We start from the raw sequence: 22,350 nt of genomic DNA on the forward strand, positions 1-22,350 counted from the left end.
TCTCACAGGAATTCATCGGATCAAAAGGTGGGCCCATTAGTCTTGTGAGTACAACATTGAGATTCCAAGCAGGAACAGGTGGTGTTCTACATGGAATAATACGTTTTAATCCTTCCATGAAGGCTTTGATAACTTGAAACTAAAGAGAGAGGTATGTTGAATAGTTTGCAAGTATGCTGATATTGCAGTAAGATGGATTTAAATAGATGAGTAAGCTAAATTTGATTTTTGTAAATTAAGTAGGTAGCATACAATATCCTATATTGATGCTGTAAGTGGATCAGTATGTTTAGATTGACAATAATAAACAAATAGTTTCCATTTGTTAGCATACAATTGTCTAGCTGCAGGCGTGAGTTCTTGTTTGAGAACTTCCATGCATTCTAACGGACGTTGCAAGTATCCAAATTCAATAACTTCAGGAGCAAAATCACTAAGTTGAGAGCACTGGGATTTGGGTGTCTGATTTGTCTGTTGTTTTGTGTTAGCAAAACCGGTCTGTTTGGAAGTTTGTAGTGAGGTACTACTGACAGATCTAGGAGTGTTTTGTACCAATGTTGTCGTGCCCACATGGGGGCTATGAGTATGATGGTGAGAGAGGTCTGAAGTAATTTGTTGACCAGAAACGGAAGTAGTGGGAGAGGGGGGAAAAGCGTAAGCAAATATCCCTGACCGGTTGATCCATTGCCCTTGGATACAGGGTGTGGCATTTTGCGTTCTCGCTTGTTGCGAATAGGTCTATTTGTGGTGTTCCCCACTTCTGAAAGCACTGATGAAGTACCTGAGAATGAATTTCTCATTCGTGTATGTGTTGGCGTGTTCTGCTTAGGAGATCTGCTAGCTGACTGTGTATTCCTCAGATGTATTCTGCTAGTAGATAAATGTGATTGTGAATTGCACATTTCCATATTGTTTGGGCTAGAAGGGACAGTTGAGACGAATGTGTCCCGCCTTGTTTCTTTAGGTCATACATGGTTGTCATATTGTCTGTCTTTATCAAAACAGTCTTGTGTTTGAGAAGAAGTTGAAACGCATTTAGGGAAAGAAACACAGCTAATAATTCTAAATGGTTTATGTGATAACTTAGCTGCTTTGAATCCCATTCCCCTTGAATGGTGAGGTTGTTGAGATGAGCTTCCCAACCTATCATGGATGCATCTGTGGTTAATGTGGTCTGAGGCACAGGGTCTTGGAATGACAGTACCTTCATTAAATTGCTGAAATTCCACCATTAAAGGGACCTGTGTGTTTGGCGGTCTAACACCACTAGATCTTGCAACTGACCCTGTGCTCGAGACCATTGCTGTGAGAGGCACTGTTGTAGTGTCATGTTTAGTCTTGCATGTGGTACCATTGTATGCAGGATGCCATCATTCCCAATAGTTTCATGATACATCTTACAGTGTATTGTTGATTTGGCTGCATTTGTGTTATGAGATTTTGGAAAGTATGTATGCTTTGTGTATTTGGATAGGCCAAAGCTTTTTGTGTATTGAGAATAGCACCTAGGTAAGGATGTGCCTGTGTTGGCTGAAGATGGGATTTTTGGTAGTTGAGAGTGAATCCTAATGTATGTACAGTTTCAATCATCTAGATAGTGGAAGACATGTATGTTTTGCCTTCTTAGGTAAGCTGCTACTACTGCTAGACATTTTGTAAATACTATTGGAGCTGTTACGCCGAATGGCAGAAATTTGAATTGGGAATGTTTTACTGCTACTACAAATCTGAGATATTTTCTGTGAGCTGGATGGATAAGTACATGGAAATACGCATCCTTGAGATCTTATGCAGTCATGTAATCTTGTTTTTTTTAGTAGTGGAATAATGTCCTGCAGAGTTACCATATGAAAGTATTCTGACAGGATAGATAGATTTAAGGATCTGAGGTCTAGTATGGGTCTGAGAGTGCCATCCTTTTTTGGAATGAGGAAGTATAGTGAGTATACTCCTGTTCCTTGTTGAGAATTTGAGACCAATTCTATTGCCTGTTTTAGTAGTAGCGATTGTACCTCTTGTTGTAATAAAAAACACTGTGTTCTGAGGACAACTTGTGATAACGTGGAGTCTGCCCCCTGAGGGATGGATAATAAGGCACTGTTTAGATGGGGTAGTGGTTTGTTTTGAGGCCTAGAATTTGCTGCTCGTTTTAAAGTGCTGGTCTCTATAAGAACTTCTAAATCCCACTCTCTGGTACTGCTGTTGTTGCCCTGTTTTGCCTGGGAGGTAGAAGCCTCTGTGGACTGTGACTTGAATCCTTCTCTAAATTGTTGCCTACGAAAGGAGCCTCTGTAAGGTGTTCTACATAAGGCTCCCATTGCTTTGGCAGTGGCGGAGTCCTTCCTGGGTTTTTCTATGGCAGTATCAACCTCAGGACCAAACAGGTGTTTTTTATTGAAAGGCATATTCAGCACTGCCTGCTGTATTTCTGGCTTGAATCCAGAGGAACGTAGCCATGCGTGTCTGCGTATGGGGACAGCAGTATTCACGCTTCTAGCTGCTATATCTGCAGCATCAAGGGCAGACCGTATTTGGTTGTTACTTATGGCCTGACCCTCCTCAACAATCTGTTGTGCTCTTTTTGGTGTTCTTCTGGCAGGTGTTGTAGGAGTTCCTGCATCTCGTCCCAGTGGGCTTTATCATACCTTGCTAGCAAGGCTTGCGAGTTTGCAATTCGTCACTGGTTAGCAGCTTGTGTCGCTACCCTCTTGCCAGCAGCATCGAAGTTCCTACTCTCTTTGTCAGGGGGAGGAGCATCCCCTGACGACTGGCTATTAGCCCTCTTTCTGGCGGCACTCACAGCCGCTGAGTCTGGAGGTACTTGTTGGGTAATATCTCATCTGCATACTTAATCATGCCAGGTAGTATTGGGAGGCACTGATATCGTGAGTGCGTGGAGGATAAGGTGTTAAAAAGAAAATCCTCTTCCAAAGGTTCACTGTGCATAAGCACCCCATGGTACGCTGCTGCCCTAGAAAAACCTGCATGTATGCAGTAGTGTCCTCTGGTGGAGATGGTTTGGAAGGGTATAAGTCCGGGTCATTGGCAGGAATATGATCCGGAACATAGAGATCCCAAGGATCAACCGTATCACCATGAGAATACTGTGAATGAGTTGGTGAAGGTGGTGGGCTAGTGGGTTGTGGCGAAAAAGAAAGTTGTGCTGAATGGGGGGGGGGGGGAAGAGAAGACATATGCATAGGTAATGGCTTCTCCTTCCGTTTAAAAATCTTTGCTGGTGGTGGAGCAGTATCTAAATGTTCTTGAAAAGCCAACTTTCTTTTGGTCTGTAGAGGAGGTGCAGTAATTATTCTGCAAGTCTCTTTAGGGACATGAATCCTTGATTGTTTCTCATCCATGAACTCAAGGATGGGTTGAATCTCTGTGTCCTCAGAAACATTATCAGATGGACTTCAAGACTGTTCGGCAAGTGATTTTGAGCTCTGCTTAAGATGGCTCGAATGTCAGTGTTCTTCCGAATAAGAAGACTTTTTCGGCTCCGAAGAGGAGTTTTTTTTCGGGCCCGAAAATACAGCCGGTTGTTTTGGCTCCGAAGCAGGATGTCGAGGCTTCGACTCCTAAGAGTGGGGACGCCGACTCGGTTCGGAAGTTGCGCTTTTGGTGAACTTGCTCGACTCCGGTATCTACAGAGGTGTGGCCTTTTTGGACGCTGAACCCGAAGCTCGGTCAACGAGAATCTTCTTTTGGGTTGAACCATGGCTTTCTGGCAGGGGTGCACCCAAGGCCTTCGAGGACTTTTTATGAGTGGGCGTAGGGGCAGTCGTACTCACGTGCAGACCAGCAGTGATGAGTCTATCTTCCTCAGAGTCTTCTTCGGAGTCGGCGTATCTGATGGAAACTGCAGTCTGTGCCTGTTCTTCCTCCATGGTGTCGATATGTTCGGTACTCTTGGATGCCATTTCCAGTCTCCAGGCTCTCCGATCACGCAGGGTCTTTTTGGATCAAAACATTCGACAGGCCTCGCAATCCTCTTCTCTGTGATCCAGGGAAAGACACAGATTACATACAAGGTGTTGTTCTGTGTAGGGAAATTTGGCGTGGCATCGGGGACAAAATCGAAATAGAGTCCGATCCATCAGGATTCGACGTGGTAAGCCCGAACAGGCCAGACTCAGGCGCACGCGCCCAGAAGGGGGAAATTTAGTTTTCGACTGTACTATTGGTTCGAGTCTAGGTGAAAACGCGATCAAAACAATTCCGACGGTCAAAGAAGTTATCTAAAGCTTCAGATTCGAAATCTCGGAGCGAGAAGAAACACGTCCGAACCAGACAGCGGAAACAAAATATAACAACAGAGTCGATACCCATGCGCAGTATGACCGAGAGGAGGAGTCACTTGATAACGTGAATCCGAAAAGACTTCCTCGAAGAAAAACAACTTGTAACACTCCGAGCCCAACTCTAGATGACGTGATAAGGCACAGCATGTGTATCTACAGCCACACATGCCACTGAACAAATTATATATATATATATATATATAAAATAATGTCACTTACCCAGTGTACATCTGTTTGTGGCATGTTCCGCTGCAGATTCACATGCTATACATTTTCTGCCATCTAGTGTTGGGCTCCGAGTGTTACAAGTTGTTTTTCGTCAAAGAAGTGTTTTCAAGTCACAGGATCGAGTGGTGACTCTTCTTCAGCTCCATTGCACATGGGCATCGACTCCATGTTAGATTGTTTTCCTGCAGAGAGTATGGTAGGAGTGATACAGTATAAAGAAAAGAGATGTCCATGCAAATGGAATATATATATATATATATAAATATATATATACACACACACATACATACACATACATAGGTACAAGTGAATGTTGAACTTAAACAGCTACAGGCTCCCGAGGAGGTGGGAGGGTGCATGTGAATCTGCAGCGGAACATGCCACGAACAGATGTACACTGGGTAAGTGACATTTTCCGTTTGACGACATGTGTAGCTGCAGATACACATGCTATGCATAGATTACAAAGCAGTTTTAAATCCCATAAGCGGTGGTCAGCCTGTAGGGGTTGAAGTTGTTTGAAATAGTGTTCTTAGTACAGCCTGTCCTACTGTGGCCTGCTGTGTTGCTAACACATCTACACAGTAATACTGGGTAAATGTATGCGGTGTTGACCAAGTGGCTGCTTTACAAATTTCGGCCATTGGTATGTTACCTAAGAAAGTCATTGCAGCCCCTTTTTTACGTGTGGAATGTGCTTAGGTGTAACTAATAGCTGCCTTTTAGCTTTCAGGTAACATGTTTGGATACATTTTACTATCCATCTAGCTAACCCTTGTTTTGAAATAGGGTTACCAGTATGGTTTTTGGAACGTCACAAATAACTGTTTTGTTTTCCTAAATTATTTTGTTCTATCTATGTAATACATTAAGGCTATTTTGATATCTAATGTATGCAGGGCTCTTTCTGCTACAGAGTCTGGCTGTGGGAAGAAGACTGGTAGTTCCACTGTTTGACTGATATTAAACAGTGATATAACTTTTGGGAGAAATTTAGGATTAGTTCGAAATACAACTTTATGTTTGTGTACTTGTATGAACGGTTCTTGAATTGTGAAAGCTTGGATTTCATTAACTCTTCTTAATGAAGTAATTGCAACTAGGAAGTTAACTTTCCATGTTAGGTATTGAATCTGACATGAGTGCATAGGTTCAAATGGTGGACCCATAAGTCGAGTGAGCACTATGTTTAGATTCCACAAAGGCACTGAAGGCGATCTAGGTGGAATGATGCGTTTTAATCCTTCCATGAAGGCTTTGATAACAGGGACTCTAAATAAAGTGCTGTGTTGTATATTTTGCAAGTACGCAGAGATTGCAGTGAGATGTATTTTAATGGACGAAAATGCTAAATTTGCCTTTTGTAAATGAAGCAAATAACTTACAATGATGATGAAAGAGGGGTAATTTGTTTAGATTGACAGTAATACACAATTTGTTTCCATTTGTTTGCATAACACTGCCTGGTAGTGGGTTTCCAAATCGCTAGATTGAGTATTTTGGAATCTGGATGCCTGATCAGTTGTTTGTTTCATGTTAACAGATCTGGTCTGTTCGGGAGTTTGATATGTGGTACAACTGACAGATCTTATAGTGTTGTGTACTAGGGTTGATGCGCCCACGTTGGTGCTGTAAGTATGAGTTTGAGTTTGTTTTGATGCAGTTTGTTGACTAGAAATGGAATGAGCGGGACAGGGGGAAAAACGTAAGCAAATATCCCTGACCAAGAGCATTGCCTTTGGATAGAGGATGTGGGTACTTGGATGCGAAGTTTTGGCATTTTGCGTTTTCGCTGGTGGTGAAAAGGGCTATGTCTCTTGTTCCCCAGTGGTGAAAGTATGTTTGAAGCACTTGGGGATGAATTTCCCACTCATGTGTTTGTGGATGATCTCGGCTGAGAACATCTGCCAATTGGTTGTGTATCCCTGGAATGTATTGTGCTACCAGGTGAATGTTGTTGTAGATTGCCCATTGCCAAATCTTTTGGTCTAGGAGGGACAATTGGGATGAATGGGTTCCTCCTTGTTTGTTTAGGTAATACATTGTTGTCATGTTGTCTGTTTTGATAAGGATGTTCTTGTGAGTGAGAAGAGGCTGAAAAGCTTTGAGTGGTAGGAATACGGCTAGCAATTCTAGGTGATTTATATGAAACAGTTTGTGTTTGGCGTCCCATTGTCCTTGAATGTTGTGATTGTTGAGGTGTGCCCCCCAGCCAATCATTGATGCATCTGTTGTAAGTATGGTCTGAGGCACACGGTCTTGAAAAGGCCACCCTTTGTTTAGGTTTGTGGAATTCCACCACTGAAGTGATATGCTTGTTTGGTGGTCTATCAACACTAGATCGTTAAGTTGACCCTGTGCCTGTGACCATTGCTGTGCAAGGCACTGTTGTAAAGGCTGCATGTTTAATCTTGCAGGTGGGACAATGGCTATACATGATGTCATCATGCCCAATAGTTTCATGACGAATTTGACAGTGTGCCACTGGCCTGGCTGTATTTGTGCCAATACATTGTGAAATGCTTGTATTCTTTGTTGACTTGGGCTTGCAAGTGCTGTTTGTGTGGCTCCTAAATACTGTTGAATTTGCGCAGGTTGTAGGTTTACATTTTTTTTTTTTTTTTTTACAGTTTAGGTGTGATTTGTGGTAATTTATGGAGAACCATAGGGTGTGTAGGGTTTGTATTACATAATGTGTATGGTTTCGACACTGTGTATGACTGTTGGAGTTTATTAGCCAATCATCGAGATATGGGAAGACATTAATGTGTTGTCTTCTTAGGTAGGCAGCTACTACTGCCAGGCATTTTGTGAATACTCTGGGAGCTGTTGTTATGCCGAAGGGTAACACTTTGAACTGGTAATGTTTTCCCTGAATTACAAACCTGAGGTATTTTCTGTGCGCTGGATGGATGGGTATGTGAAAATATGCATCCTTGAGGTCTAATGTTGCCATGAAATCTTGCTGCTGTAGCAGTGGGACCACATCCTGTAGTGTTACCATGTGAAAGTGTTCTGACAGGATGTAAAGATTGAGGGTTCCGAGATCTAACATTGGTCTTAAGGTTCCGTCTTTTTTGGGGATGAGGAAATACAGTGAGTAAACTCCTGTTCCTATTTGATCTTGTGGCACAAGCTCTATCGCTTGTTTGAGTAATAGAGATTTTACTTCTTCTTGCAACATTGAGATGTGTTGGGTGGAGAGATTGTGTGGTTTGGGTGAAATATTTGGGGGAATTTGTGCCAATTCTATGCAATAGCCATTGCGGCTAATAGATAATACCCAGTTGTCTGTTGTAATGGGTAGCCAATTGTTGTGGAACCTTTGCAGTCTTCCCCCCACAGGTGAGGTGTGAGTTGGGAAGGGATGGAGTAAGTCACTGCTTTGGCTGCTGTGAGGCTTGAATGATATTTTCCCCTGCCTCTGGGGTATTGGCCTCTGTAATTGCCTTAAAACCCACCTCGCTGGTATTGAGGTTGGTAGGTTGACTTTGTTTGTGAGGTGAATGCCTCAGGTGTTTAGGTTCTAAATCCACCTCTGTATTGAGGTTTCCGAAAGGACCCCTTGTATTGGGTTGTATACAAAGCACCCATGGCTTTAGCGGTGTCCGAATCTTTTTTCATTTTCTCAATAGCCTTGTCTACCTCTGACCAAAAAGCTGTTTTTGATTAAACGGCATATTAAGGACTGCCTGTTGACTTTCAGGCTTAAACCCTGAAGACCTAAGCCATGTGTATCTCCGTATAGTAACAGATATATTAATTGTTCTAGCTGCTGTGTCTGCAGGACTAGGGCTGACCTGATTTGGACATTTGTAATAGCCTGCCCTTCCTCGACTACTTCTTGTGCCCTTTTTTGTTGGTCTTTGGGGAGATGTATGATATCCTTCATCTCATCCCAGTGGGCCCTATTATATCTAGCCAATAGTGCTTGGGAGTTGGCTATCCTCCACTGGTTGGCTGCTTGCGATGCTACCGTTTTGCCCGCAGCATCAAATTTTCTGCTCTCCTTGTCTGGTGCGGGTGCATCCCCAGATGACTGGGAGTTCGCTCTTTTTCTGGCCGCACGTACGACTACAGAGTCAGGATGCAGTTGTGTAATAAAGGCTGGATCAGAGGGAGGTGGCTTATACTATTTCTCCACTCTGGTAGTAATAACCCTAGCCTTGACTGGCTCTTGGAATATTTGGTGTGCATGCTTTAACATGCCTGGAAGCATGGGAAGGGACTGATAGGTAGTGTGTGTAGAGGATAGGGTGTTAAAAAGAAAATCATCCTCTAAGGGCTCAGTGTGCATGGCGACATTGAGGTAGGATGCCGCCCTAGCTAAAACCTGAGTATATCCGGTGCTATCCTCTGGTGGTGATGGCTTGGAAGGATAGCAGTCTGGGTTGTTATCGGGAATGGGATTTGGATCATACAGATCCCATGGATTGACATTGTCTTGCCGGGAATCAAATGAATGTACAGGAGATTTTACAGGTGTGGGAGTAGTAGGTGGAGACACGAGCAAGTGAGGAGAATGAGGAGGAGACTGAGGAGGAGAAAATTGAGGAGGTGGAGATTTTTGTTTAGTCTTTGGCACTTTAGCCGGTGGCTGAGCAGTGTCCAGTTGTTCCTGAAAGGCCAGCTTCCTCATAGGCTTCAGAGGAGGTGCAGTTATAATTTTGCCAGTGTCCTTGTGAATATGAATTCTGGCTTGCCTTTCATCTATATCCTCCAATTCTAGGTGTTCCTCCAAAATTCTATGGCTTTCTTTAAGTACTTGAGAAAGTCCATTTTCCTCTGTATAAACTGGCCTTTTCGGCTCCAAAGCTGTTTTTTTCTGGATCGAAAGGCTGGGAGTGGATGTTGCCCTCGGCTCCGAAAGTGATTTTCGAGGTTTCGACTCGAAGGATCGATGTCTGATAGTTTCGGAGACAGAGCTTCGGCTCAAGTCCGAAGGCTTCGGTGGCGTGGCCTTTTTCAGTGCTGTGGCCTTTCAGTGCCGAAGTTGTTGGCTGGTCACTGAAGGTCTTTTTACGGGTCGAGCCATGGCCTTCCGGCAGTGGCATTCCCAAGGCCTTATGTTTGGGCTTGGCTGGGACAGGGGCAGGCGTACTCATGTGCTGTCCTGCCGTAATCGGTCTGTCCTCCTCCGGCTCCTGCTCAGAGTCAGACCCTTGGATGGAGACTGCCGTGTGCATGATCTCCTCTTCCTCGACGTCGAGGCGTTTGGTGCTCTTCAACGCCATCTCGAGTCTTCGTGCTCTTCTGTCTCGGAGAGTTTCTTCGAACGGAAGGTTCTGCAGGCCTCACAATTTTTTTCTTGATGGTCTGGGGGGAGACAGATTACAGACGAGATGTTGGTTTGTGTAAGGAATTTTTTTATGTGGCACTGATGACAAAAGCGGAATGGGGTCCGGTCCATGAGGCTTCCAAGCGGTCGGCCCGACTAGGCCAGAGTTGGGCGCAGGCGCCCCGAAGGGCGAGTAAAAATGTTAGACCCGACGGTACCGAAGTGTTGATGGAAGATGGTATGCGATCAAAACAATACAGACGAGAATTAGCGAGTTGTAGAACTTTTCCGACTCGAACTATCGGAGCGAAAAGAAACACATCCGAACCCGATGGCGGAAAGAAAACAATCTAACATGGAGTCGATGCCCATGCGCAATGGAGCCGAAGAGGAGGAGTCACTCGATCCAGTGACTCGAAAACACTTCTTCGAAGAAAAACAACTTGTAACACTCCAAGCCCAACACTAGAAGGCAGAATATGCATAGCATGTGTATCTGCAGCTACACATGCTATCGAACATATATACACATACATACATACACCTCAGGGCCCATTTTCCTACATTGTGGTTTTTATAAGCCAATCGTCCAGATAGGGAAAGACGTGTACTTGTCTGCAGAGATGGGCCTAAACTACTGTTACACATTTGCTGGAAACTTGTGGTGTAGTTGTGACCCCAAACGGGAGGTGTATGAATTGGCAGTGTTTTCCGTCCACCACAAACCTGAGAAATTTGCGATGGGCTGGGAAGATTTGTATGTGAAAGTATACATCTTTGCAATTTAGAGAAGACAAAGTTGCCCTGTTGAAGTAGTGGAATAACATCTTGCAGAGTGACCATGTGAAAGTGCTCTGAGAGAATGTACTTGTTGAGTGGTCATAAATCTAGGAATGACCTGCGAGTACTGTCTTTTTTTGGTCTGAGGAAGTATAGCGAGTACACACCTCACCCTTGGTGTTGGAGAGGGACAGGTTCTATTGCGTCTTTGACAAAGAGTGCTTGGACTTCCTGTAATGTTTGATGGTCCGAGGAGAGTCGATGAGTGTGAGGTGGAATGTTGGGAGGTGAGGTAATGAGCTCCAGGCAATAACCACGTTGGATAATGTCATACACCCACTTGTCTGTTATTTGTTATCAGATGATGATAAAGGTGTAGGCATCCCCTGAGGGGTGTAGTGTGATCTGGGGGAAAGGAAAGCGAGTCACTGCTTGCTAGAGGTAGTGGTGGCAGCACCACATGCCGGAGTACTTTTGCCTTTTCCCTTCATCTTGTTCCTCCATAGGAGCCCCATATTAGGACTTTGAGGGAGAGTACTGACTGTCTACGCTGATAGGAAGTGGAAGCTTCACGGTGGTGTTCTTTGAACCATCGCAGTAGGTGAAGCGATGAATGGAAACTCTAGAATCAAGGGTCTGAAGAGTTTCTCTTGAGTTACCTGTTTGTGTCCTTCTTGATTTTTCCTTAACAACTCATTGAGTTGTGGACAGAAGAAATGTTCCTGATCAAAGGGGGAGTTAAGAATGTTCTGTTTAAAGCCAGAGAAATGCATCCATGTGTGTCTACAAAGACGTTCACTTGTGTTAATACTCCTGGCTGCATTGTCAGCAGGGTCTAGGGCACATGTAATAGACACACTGGACATAAGTTTCCCTTCTGCAATTAATTCTTGACCCATTTTCATGTGCTCATCTGGAAGATGATGGAGGAATTCCTCCATCTCGCCCCAGTGAGCACAGTCATAGAGCACTAGTAACCCCATGGAACTGGTGATGAGCCACTGGTTAGCAGACTGTGCAGCAACCTGTTTGCCTGCAGCATCAATTCTTTTACTTTCCTTTTCAGGTGGCAAATGTCACCTGACGCCTGTGAATAAGCCCACTTTCTGGCACTTGTCACCACAATAGAGTCAGATGGTACTTGTCCCCTTATATATACAAAGGGGGTCAGAGGGTGAGGCATTTTCTTTTTTAATCAACCTAGGCCTGATAACGCATGCCCTGACAGTCTTTAAAGATATCCTCCGTAAGGTGGAGCATGCTCACTATAAGCTCCTGTTATGTGGTTGGGTTATCGGGGGGCAGGGGGTGCTGGGTACAGGTCTTGGTCTGTGTTCCCTGGTGGGTCTACATCGTATGAATTCCAGGGGTCAGTGTCATGGGACACATGAAGGAGTCATAGGCAGGGTCAGGTAGTCCGGCGTCATCTGCAGGGAAGCCTTCAGGGAAAATGTCCAATGGCTCTTTATCAGAGTGGGGTGAATGAGTCACGTCTGGTATAGGTGGCGGAGGTTCTGCAGGTGGTGGAGGCGGCTGTGAAGGTGGTGAGGCAGCAAAGGACTGGTGGCCTTGTCTGACAACTTCTTTTTGGTTGTAACGTTGTCTCTTGAAAGGTGGTGATTGAAGGAGTGCTGGTTCTGCCAATACCCATCCAGTCTTTTGTTAGATCTGGTTCTGTTTAGAGTCCAGTCCTTCATGTAGTTTGTGGGGAATAGGCTCCACAGCTGTCTCAGCAGTCATTTTTTGGCACCGGTTTTGAGGTTTTATTTTCAGAGCAGAGTGCCGTACCTGAGGGAATGCAGGCCAAGGAGTTTGTTGGCATTGAAGCTTTCGGTGCCAGGCCGGAGCACATGGAGGCTGACTTGGATTTTCTGTGCTGACCAGGGCCTACAGGCAGTGGTGGACAGAGGCCGTCCTGTTGTGGAGGTGCGGTTCTTTTGGTGGTTTGGACTCGAGGTTGGGGTGTAGAGGTTAACATACTCACTGCGTCAGTTTGTATGGAGACGCTGCAGATCTCAAATTCGAAATCGGGATCTGATTCTGGGTTTGCCTCTTCCTGGGCCACTGAAGACTCTGCATAGAGTTCCTGTTCAACATCCTGCTGCTCAAAAAGGTCAGAAGTGTTGTTGCTGATCTACGTTGCATTTTGAGGCTTTTCTCCAGACGGTCATGAAGTGTTTTCTTTGAGAGAAAAGCTTGACAGGCTTTACAGTCAACCTCCTTATGCCCAGGGAAGAGACACAGGTTACAGACCTGGTGGGAGTCTGCCTGTCTTGCCATGCAAAGTACCCAAGGCCAGAGTCTAAACGGCGATCATTCCATCTACGGGAGCACATGATGTGGAAGACGGATCCGGAGACGAAGATGGAATGCCCAAAGGGAGGAGGCACTCGACGGACGACGATGAATCAACATGACGTCTGGTTGTAGTTCAATGCGCAAAGGAAGACAACGCATTGGAAAGAACTGACGACGGCCTTTACTCAGAGCAGTAGCACACACATCCAAACCAGACAGCGGAGAAAAATAATCGAACAATGGAGTCAATGCCCATGTGCAGTATCACCGAGGAGTCACTCTACCTCGTGACTCGAAAGACTTTCTTTGGAGAAAAACAACTTGCACACATCCTGACTCAACACTAGATGGCAGGAGTATGCGGAGTATGCCTGTCTACAGCCACACATGCCTGGAACATGTTATTTTATTTGAAAACGAGAACAATAGTTCGTATGTCACAGATAATATATGCAGCAAAAAAACACAGGCAGAAGAAAGGGAATTCAAATAAAGTTATTAAAATGACAATAATCTGTGCAAGATTGACAGCACTAATACAGGGGTCTCCAACCAGTAGCTCGTGGAAGCCCATCCCAGTAGGTCAAACGGCGGGGTCAGGGCATACTGAAGGAGATAGAGTCACATTTTCAGGCCCTTGGAGTACCTGCCAGAAAAACTTATGTCAGGTCTCCACACTAACATAGAAACACACTGACAATCCGCTGCAGTCGGATTGTCTGTAACATGACCACATGCTTTCCCTCGAAGAGCATCAACATTGAATAGAGATTGGTCATGTTGTGTTCTTCATTCTGTCAATCACAGTGTGTAAATTAACACTCAATCATGAAAGAATGTCAGAATAAGCAAGAGTAGATTTGCTGGAGTGATGAATATTGGTAATTTTATATGGGAAGGTCAGAACTGGAAACTTATTGGATGTGGGCATCTTCAGAGGTGTGCGAAATCCCCATAATTTGCTTTCATACGTAAAAGGAAAAATAATTACAGAAATGCAAATCCATCATTTAGCGCTATATTTTAGCACAAAATGGGTCCTCTTGTCAATTCTTGATGTCAGGATATAGTTTCCATACAAAAGTGCTAAAAACTCAGCTGCCGCAAACAACGGATGCTTGCATCTGTCTGTTTACGTTTATCCAGCACTCCTGCAATTCAATTACATGATGTGCCGTAATGCTGTAATTTTTTGTGTTATAACAAGCGTACCACAAAATTATGTTGGTGTAATTTAAATTTCACCCAAGCCTAGTCATATTGTAACAGTGATAATATACTTGAGTAGCTCAGGGTGCTATTCATTGACCAAAAGTAGCTCCTGTCATACAAAAGGTTGGAGACCCCTACGCTAATAAATGTAATGAATGAACATCTTGGACCCTACCTTCTCTTGCAGCATGTGCTTCCTTTGCTGCCTCATGCGCTTTACCAGCTGAGCTAGGTCTGGAATCCCGTTGCCAGCCTCCACCTCCTGCATGGCTGCATACATCAAACAGAAGGCACCTGTCCGTCCAACCCCAGAGCTGCCAGAAAAAGAAACATATCAGATGACAAAACAAGCAGCTGAAGGGACTTTAGTTATCAAGTGTGCATTATCCCGGTTCATCAAAATGAAAACTATTTTTAAAGAAAGCTACAAAACCAAGGTTGAACAGAAATAAACACTATCCGATCAATCAACCAGCAAGATAGGGGAATGTATGTCCTCATGTTCAGAGATGTACTGACCACTTAAAAAAAAAATGTCCTGCTAATATTAAGTCAATATCACAAAAGGAAAGAACGCCTACTCTTAAAAGAGCTCGATCAATCATTATTGGCAAATGTAACAATGCATTCACTGTCACTGATAGAACTCCTGAGTGGGTACTTTCTGTATTTGTTCTAACAAAATACTAATAAACAGATTTACAAAAAAGGAAAAGAATGTCCAATGTTCTACACTATTGGCATGTGGAAGCATGTTACTTCTAGATACAATAGTAACAGCTATGTCAATTCTGTGAGATGTCAGAACTTAGGCCTGTGTCAAGATATTGAACATGCCGACTTAAAACTACTGGGTTATATGTTTTTAGATGCTGGAGTTGTTAATTATGTGGACACACACTATTTTGGTATAGGCCTGGGACTTAAAAACTACTTATAGCAATTCAAGTGATTATTTTTGATATTTCAGTACAGAAATATGAGAAATGTGTGGGGGCCAGGAAATATTTAGAATTTGAAGACACCGCTATCACAAATGAGTTAGAAATTAACAGAAATATACTCAACAAGGCAAATTGGGCAGTGAGTAATAACAAGATACCCACATATGTAGTCCATTTCAGTTAAATTGAGACAATAAGAATATATGCCAGTGAGGAAAACGAAACAATATATATTTGACTAATAAGGCATTAATGTTGAAAACTAATAAAAATAATAAAGATAGCAAAATGACTGCTGTAATGAGCATCTCCACTGAAACCATAAGAACTAGACAGTCCCAACGCTGTGTGGGATTCAAGACCACCTTTTTTTCACAAAATATATATTAAGACAAACTTTGTTTTAAAAAAAATGGCTTTTCTAACGATTATTTAAACATTGTATCTGCAGAATGCATTTAACTACAATGCGCAGTTAAAAGTTCACCAAAAGTGACAAGAAAAACTTTCACAAACCTTTCTTTAAATGAAAAAATGACAGAAATGGGTGGCAACTTGGCTAAATAGGTTGCAGTTTACTAGGGCTGTAAAACGGACACTGATCCTTTAAGGAAGCACACTCTACATATCACTTAATGCACTCTTCGTGGCAATGGTGTCAGTTCATTTTGCACAGAGGCTTAGAATCCTGCAAAAAATTAATCAACCTCTCTTTACTTACACTGTAAAGAATAGAGGGCTGCTTTTTATTTGAATGGTGATTTCCCTAAAGAAGAACCAAGCAAACAGTTATCCTTCTCCTTGAGCAATCTACACTTCAAATTATAAGCAGTGACTAGTATAGCTAGTGTAACTAGCTCATCCATTAAAAATACAGAGGAAGACAAAGAGAAAATAGTCACGTTCTGTCCAAAAAGACATCTCAAAGAGGCTCGGTAGACTCGAGCACCACACAAAAGGATCATGGCTCTCTGTACTGGGGGGTGAATGACATTGTTCAGCATTCCGTCCATCACGTGTTCTTTTTGCAAAAGTTGCCCTAAGTGGGGCGGGTATGCCCAGATGTGGGTTCGTGCTCCCCATGACACTGGAGTTAATCTAGCCTGGCTGAGGAGGGGTGATACCCCGAAATCGGTCCTAGGATGCTTGTTTCCAGTCCAGGGAAGACCTGGCCTAGCAGTTCGGGCTGAACTGTTCCCATGGGGATCAGGGTCAAGACTGATTTGCATATGGCTGGGTCCAAACTGGAATGGCATGGGTAGCAAAAAAACGATGGATTCCGGCCTGGATCTCTGTACTAGGGGTGAATGTTTGACATTGTTCAGCATATCCATCACTTTTTCTTTTTGAAATTGGTTGACTCGAGCATCAGTCCAAAAGTCTGACTCAAGATAACTTCTTTTGAAGGTGTGAACTGGCCCCGAGGTAGCAGGTGGAGATATCAGCTACGGGGATGTTTCTCTAATAAACTGGTAGTTGTAGCTCTTTTTTTTTTTACTGAAGTGGGCCTTGAGTATACCAGCACTAAGGATTTGACCGTTTTCATATAATAATGCAAGATGCATAAAACAATCCCTCTAGAGACAGATTGCTCAGAAAAGGGATTAACCAGTACCACAGCTAAACTAAAATTGCTTAGTCCTATGAACATTGTGTTGCCAGGGTAACATTCAAGCAATCCAATGTCTAGTGTGTGCAAATATCTTTCTGCTAGTGAGGAAAGATTCAGAAATACGGTTGGAAGTGAAATGGACTGGTTAAAACGGAATGCCTCATACAAACTGAGGGGAAGGGAGGTTGGCAGGCCTGTAAAACATCCTCTCAGAAGCATAACCACAAAGCCAAGGTATAGTATAACATCATCATCATCATCAACACATCGCTTTATTCCGTTAATTTAAACCATCAAAGCATAAATCACGTAGTACAAAGATTAAAATTTAAAATCATAAATATCTTACATTCAAAATTACATAAGAAGTGTAAAAACATAAATACTAAAATCAAGTTTCTCTTCACACATTGCATAGCTACCTAAACCCTGTTCCTCAAATTAGCCAAAGTATCATCCAGCAAGATAACACCCTAATCATGGGGCCTCGTAGTAATCAAGAAGAATTTTTTAAGTGGCAAATTCGTATGTGCCATGCAGCGGCAAGAAACTTGCTAATTGCACAGAACAGGGACAAGAAGTATCCCTCATCATAATCCTTAAGGCATCTATACAACATCTAATCCCCATGTTCTTACAAACTGGGCATAGCCACCTCTGACTAGCAATCCTATAAACTGGGCATATGAACATAAAATGCACAATGGTTTCGGAAGAACTGCTACAGCTCGGGCATAAATCAATTCTCTGAGCAGAATCCCGAATATTACCAAAAGATTTAAGAGGTAGGCATCCGTATCTGAACTGAATATACAAACTTTCACTTAATGGATCAGTAATAAGCTCCATAAACAGTTTGAAACACAGATGCCACTTAGTGTCAAGAAATTGAGAAGTCAATCTGCCATGAGACGAATGTAGCAGATAGTTTTCCCTGACATACGCCCAATAAGCTGTTTTTAAATGATTTGTCTGCTCTTTCCTTATATTTTAAGGATGGCTCCAGTAGTTACTAAGACCCAGGATGTGGAGCCATTTTGAGATGTGTTTGAACCAAGGAATGGTGAGCACGTTGGGTCTGTCTTGAATGTCTTGGATGGATTCCTTATATGTAAGTAGCTCAGGAGTAGTCCAAACACATACCCAGAAAAGCAGTGGTCTTAATGCTATAATATCTGAGATACGTGCAAGTCCGAGGTCCCAGAACATTGGTAACAAAGGAGTATTTCGTGGACAAGCCAAGAGTGATCTTACAAAAATATTTTCTCCTATTGAAAGTTTACCAACATTCGAATATCACCAGACTTCTGCCCCGTAAACCACAGCACCCTGAGCCTTTGCCCGATAAATTTTTTCTGCTGGAGTGACTACTCTCTCAATAGTCGACTTGTGGATACGCAGAATTGCCCCAGATCTATGTGCCAGGAGGACTGAGCTTTTATCAATCTGGGCCTCCCACTGCATATCCTTACTAATTCTGACCCCCAGGTAATCAATGGAGCATACCTTACTCAATGGGGTCCCTTTGTGAAGGATGGTATATCCTTTGGTGGGACCACATCCCAAGGTCATAACTTTGGTTTCAGTGTGATTAGGCTCCAACCCAAAATCATCACAAAACGAACTGAACCTGTCCATTAATACCTGTAGACCCATCGGTGTTTGGGAGATCAGAAGGGAATCATCAGCGAATAGCAGGATCGGGATTTTTGTGTTATTCAAAGAGGGCACATGATTTTGACAATCAGTAATAACTTGCACTACCTCATTGATGAACAGAATAAAAAGAGTCGGAGCAAGGACACAACCCTGTCGTACCCCTCTCCTGATATCTATTCTATCAGTGAGTTCCCCCTGGTTGCCCCATCTTACTTGTGCATAAGTGTTCTGATGCAATCTTTGGATTAAATGTACAAGGTTCTCTGGGGTACCAATTTTGTTCAAAACTCCCCATAATTTCTCTCTTGGCACAAGATCAAAAGCAGATCTCAAGTCTACAAAGGCCACGTATAATTTCTGTCTGGCTAAGGTGACATACTTCCAGAATAGTAGTGACAACCATAGTATTGGTTTTTGAGCGAAATCCAGCCTGTAGAGGGGATAGAATCTAGTTCTTCAGAACCCAATCCATAAGTCTGGCCAAAATTTGTTTCGCAAAGATCTTTTGAAGAATGTCAATAAGGCTAATCGGTCGATAGTTCGCTGGCAAACCTACATCGCCTTTCTTGTAAACAGGAATTATTTCTGCACTGTTCCATGAATCAGGAATGGGACCACCTGCTGCTATAGCATTGGACAATAAATTGATATACCATGCCCATATAATGGGTTCAGATTTGAACAAATCCCCTGGTATCTTGTCAGGGCCAGGGGCTTTAGCTGGCCTCAGAGAATTAATAGCATCAGTTGTTTCAGCTATTGTGAAGAAAATGCTCTCAGAGGAGCTATTTGTGGGAACTACATCATCATCATATCTGATAACCTTAGGGTCATGCAATACAGGATAGGCATAAATTCAGAAAAATGGGTCACCCATCTATCAGGTTGAATATATGAGCTGATGGAGTCATTTCCCCCTCTCGATCTTCAAGCCAGCAATCTCCTGAAAGAACCATCATCCTGATTTTTAACTGCAACCAATAACCTCTGGCAGATTTCGTCTTCCCAGCTTTTTTTGCTTGCTTCAGGGCCTTAACATATTTAGATCTAGCATCCACAATATCCTCTTGAGTGAGGTTTTTTAATGCTTCTTTTAAATTAGATCTTGCTTGAGCACAGTCCTTATTATACCATTCATTAGAAGAGATCCTCTCAGAAGCATAACCACAAAGCCAAGGTATAGTATAACATTATGAAACTGTTGTTTACCAGCAAGTAAGTTTGTGATAATAGACCAAGGCAAATTGCTTAGGGTATTGTCCCTTATTGTGGTGCATCCCTTTTTAGATAGGGGGACCCTCACCCACCAAAGTGGCAAGCTTCATCATTGAGATATGGCCCTCAATTACATTATTCAGTTGGATCACTTAATTACAATGGTGAAGTATTGCAAAGTGCCCGTAGTATAATCTAAATACTGGACCTTATAGGTGCTTAGATGAATAAGTCACAACATTCGGTAATACTCTTTCTGGTGGATACTGTACCAAACCACAGATTCCTATCATCGCCATTAGAATATTCACCATGGTCCAGACTTAATCTTAGCAATACTCCTGTGCGAGTGCTAGGTGGTGCTGTGCAGCTCCGTACACCGCTCCAGAAGTGAAAGAGCAGAGCCACGTTTCTTGCTTGGCTCTTTCTGCATGTCAGATACTTTGTATAAAACAAATATCGGTACAAGTGTGCAGATCTCCTAACCTGAGGCTTTTTTAGATGGCAAAAAGATGCTACTCTACTGAATGAGGAGGGCAGTGACCTCTAACTTCAGAATGCTCATCTTTAGAGTAGATACCAAAGCAGTACCTCTCAAAGGCAGAGGGTCTGTTGAGTGGACACAGATAAAAAAATCCAACAGGATCCAACTGGCGAGACATACTCGACATTAGACCTAGTTATCAAGGAAGTAGTGCTTTGTGAACATGTGCAATGACACCCACGTCGCAGCGTGGCAGATGTCAAAAAAGAGGCACTCTGTGTGCCAACGCAGTAGTAGCCTTAGCCCGAGTGGAATGGGCCCTTGGTCCCTCCAGAGGACACTTTTCAGCAAGTGGGTAGTAGAACTTAATGCATGGACCTATCTACATTGATTGAGTACTTTTCTCCAGAGCCTTCCTTTTTTTGCCCCCAAAGAACCCCACAAAAAGCTGATTGCCCACTGTATCGTTCTTGGTATTACCAAAGTTCTTTTGGGGTTCAACCAATAGAGTCCTTCCTCCTCTTTCAAAGGGCAAGAAGGACGCAAAGAATGCTAGGAGAGTGATGGACTTATCAAGAAGTCCAAGTACTCAGAGCCAATTTGAATGGAAAACAGTGAGGTTGGGTGGTTGCACCAACAATGCCGGATGTTCACTCATGTGATGAGATGAAGTGATCGCAATGAGAAAGACAGTCTTCAGAGTCAGGAGACAAAACAAGCAAATGTGCATCCACCCAAAGGGTGGACACATCAGAAACATCAAGACCAAGTGAAAATTCCACTGGAGCATGTTAAATGGTTTGGGAGGGAACCTTTAATAAACTGCATCACAATAGGTGTTTTAAACAAGGACGGTTGGTCCGATAAACCAAACAAAATGAATGGGCAGACAACCTGTAATAGTTCTAACTGCAAGGCCATGCTGGGCGACCGACAAAAACAAACAAAAAACATCCAACAGTTTGGCTTCTAAAAGATCGGTCTTGAGGGCTCTACACCTGGCCACAAAACTGTTGCAGCAGCTGGCGTAAATTGATTTTGAGGAACAGTGCCTGGCAGCAAAGATGACATCTACAACTTCATGTGGCAGATCAAACACAGTCAACTGCCACTGCTCAATCTCCACACAAGGAGGTGTAGATTGCTCAGGTTCGGGTGAAGGACCAGGACCTGCTGCTGTGACAGAGGATACTCCCGATATGGTTGCCTGACAGGAGTCCAGAGTCACTATGATGACTTGGGCCCAGTTGTTCCAGATCTAGTCAGAACTTGGGGCAAGAGTGGCAGGAAGGCATACAGGAGCCCTGTGTTTCATTCCAGACGGAATGCATCTCCTAGTATGTTTACGTAAACTCCAGAGTGCACAACCGTTGACACAGCACATTTTCAACAGTGGGACAAAGATCTAGCCAGGGTTCTCTCCAATGACGCAAAATGCCCTGCACCACCTCGGGATGCAGGCATCATTTGTAATCCACCAGACGCCAGTGGCCGAGTTTGTACTCCGTGGCATTCAAGGATCTGACCAGATGGTTCGCGATTAGAGAAAAACCCTAATGCTCCAGAAACTCCAAAGACGCAGGGCCTCTTGGCACAGGACACTACTCAAACCTGTTTGCTGCGGTATTATATGTGGCTGCGTTATTCATGAGAACATGCACCAACACCCTCTCTTTGAAAGATGGTAGGAAAGCCGCCAACGGCCGATAAATGGGCCTGCAATTCCAATAGACTAATATGTAGCCAGATACATCTAATCTGCAAGTTCCTGAGAAGACCCCCCCCCCCCCACACACACACACACCGCAACCTAGCAGTGTTGAGTATCTGCCACCCATGTCAGATCTGGGTAGGGAAGGTAGTGGGGTTTACCACTGACTCAAATGTGGTTGATCAGCCACCACAGCAGACTGTAAGCAACAGCTCACAAAACCTAAATAACATGACATGTTTTGTTGGTACTAGTTTCATTGGAACTTGAGATTACATAGCAGGGCCCACTTTTGCACCCTGCCATAGTAAACAAGGAGGATGTAGGAGGTTAAAAGCCCAAGAAGGATCAGAGATTCAATCACAGAGATCCATGACTGAGGGTGAAACATCACATCAGAGCCCAAAAGACAGCTCCTATGGAGCAAAGCCTCTGCAAAGGAGTCTGGTGCAACTCCTGCTTATTGATTCGCAATGCACACTAAGGTGGTTCGCTGTCATCTGGAAGTGGTCTATGACTAGCTGTGGTGAGCCCACCTTCGAACAGCCAGTCATCAAGATAGGGGAAAACTGGTATTCCCCCAAATCTTTCAAGATGGGCAGCATCTGTGGGTCTGCTGGTGTATGAA

At 43.6% G+C, this 22,350-nt stretch overlaps 1 protein-coding gene across 3 annotated transcripts in view; it reads right to left on the reverse strand.

The window, feature by feature from the left end:
* PTPN23 (protein tyrosine phosphatase non-receptor type 23) overlaps positions 1-22,350 on the reverse strand; it is a 582,812-nt gene that overhangs the window by 112,948 nt on the left and 447,514 nt on the right. For all 3 annotated transcript variants that reach the window (XM_069210890.1, XM_069210891.1, XM_069210892.1), the window contains one exon: positions 14,273-14,411. In XM_069210890.1, the coding sequence (XP_069066991.1) occupies positions 14,273-14,411 (139 nt within the window). The remainder of the gene's footprint in view (positions 1-14,272; positions 14,412-22,350) is intronic.

The sequence above is a fragment of the Pleurodeles waltl genome, chromosome 10, assembly GCF_031143425.1.
Source record: "Pleurodeles waltl isolate 20211129_DDA chromosome 10, aPleWal1.hap1.20221129, whole genome shotgun sequence".
Taxonomy (NCBI): Eukaryota; Metazoa; Chordata; class Amphibia; order Caudata; family Salamandridae; genus Pleurodeles; species Pleurodeles waltl.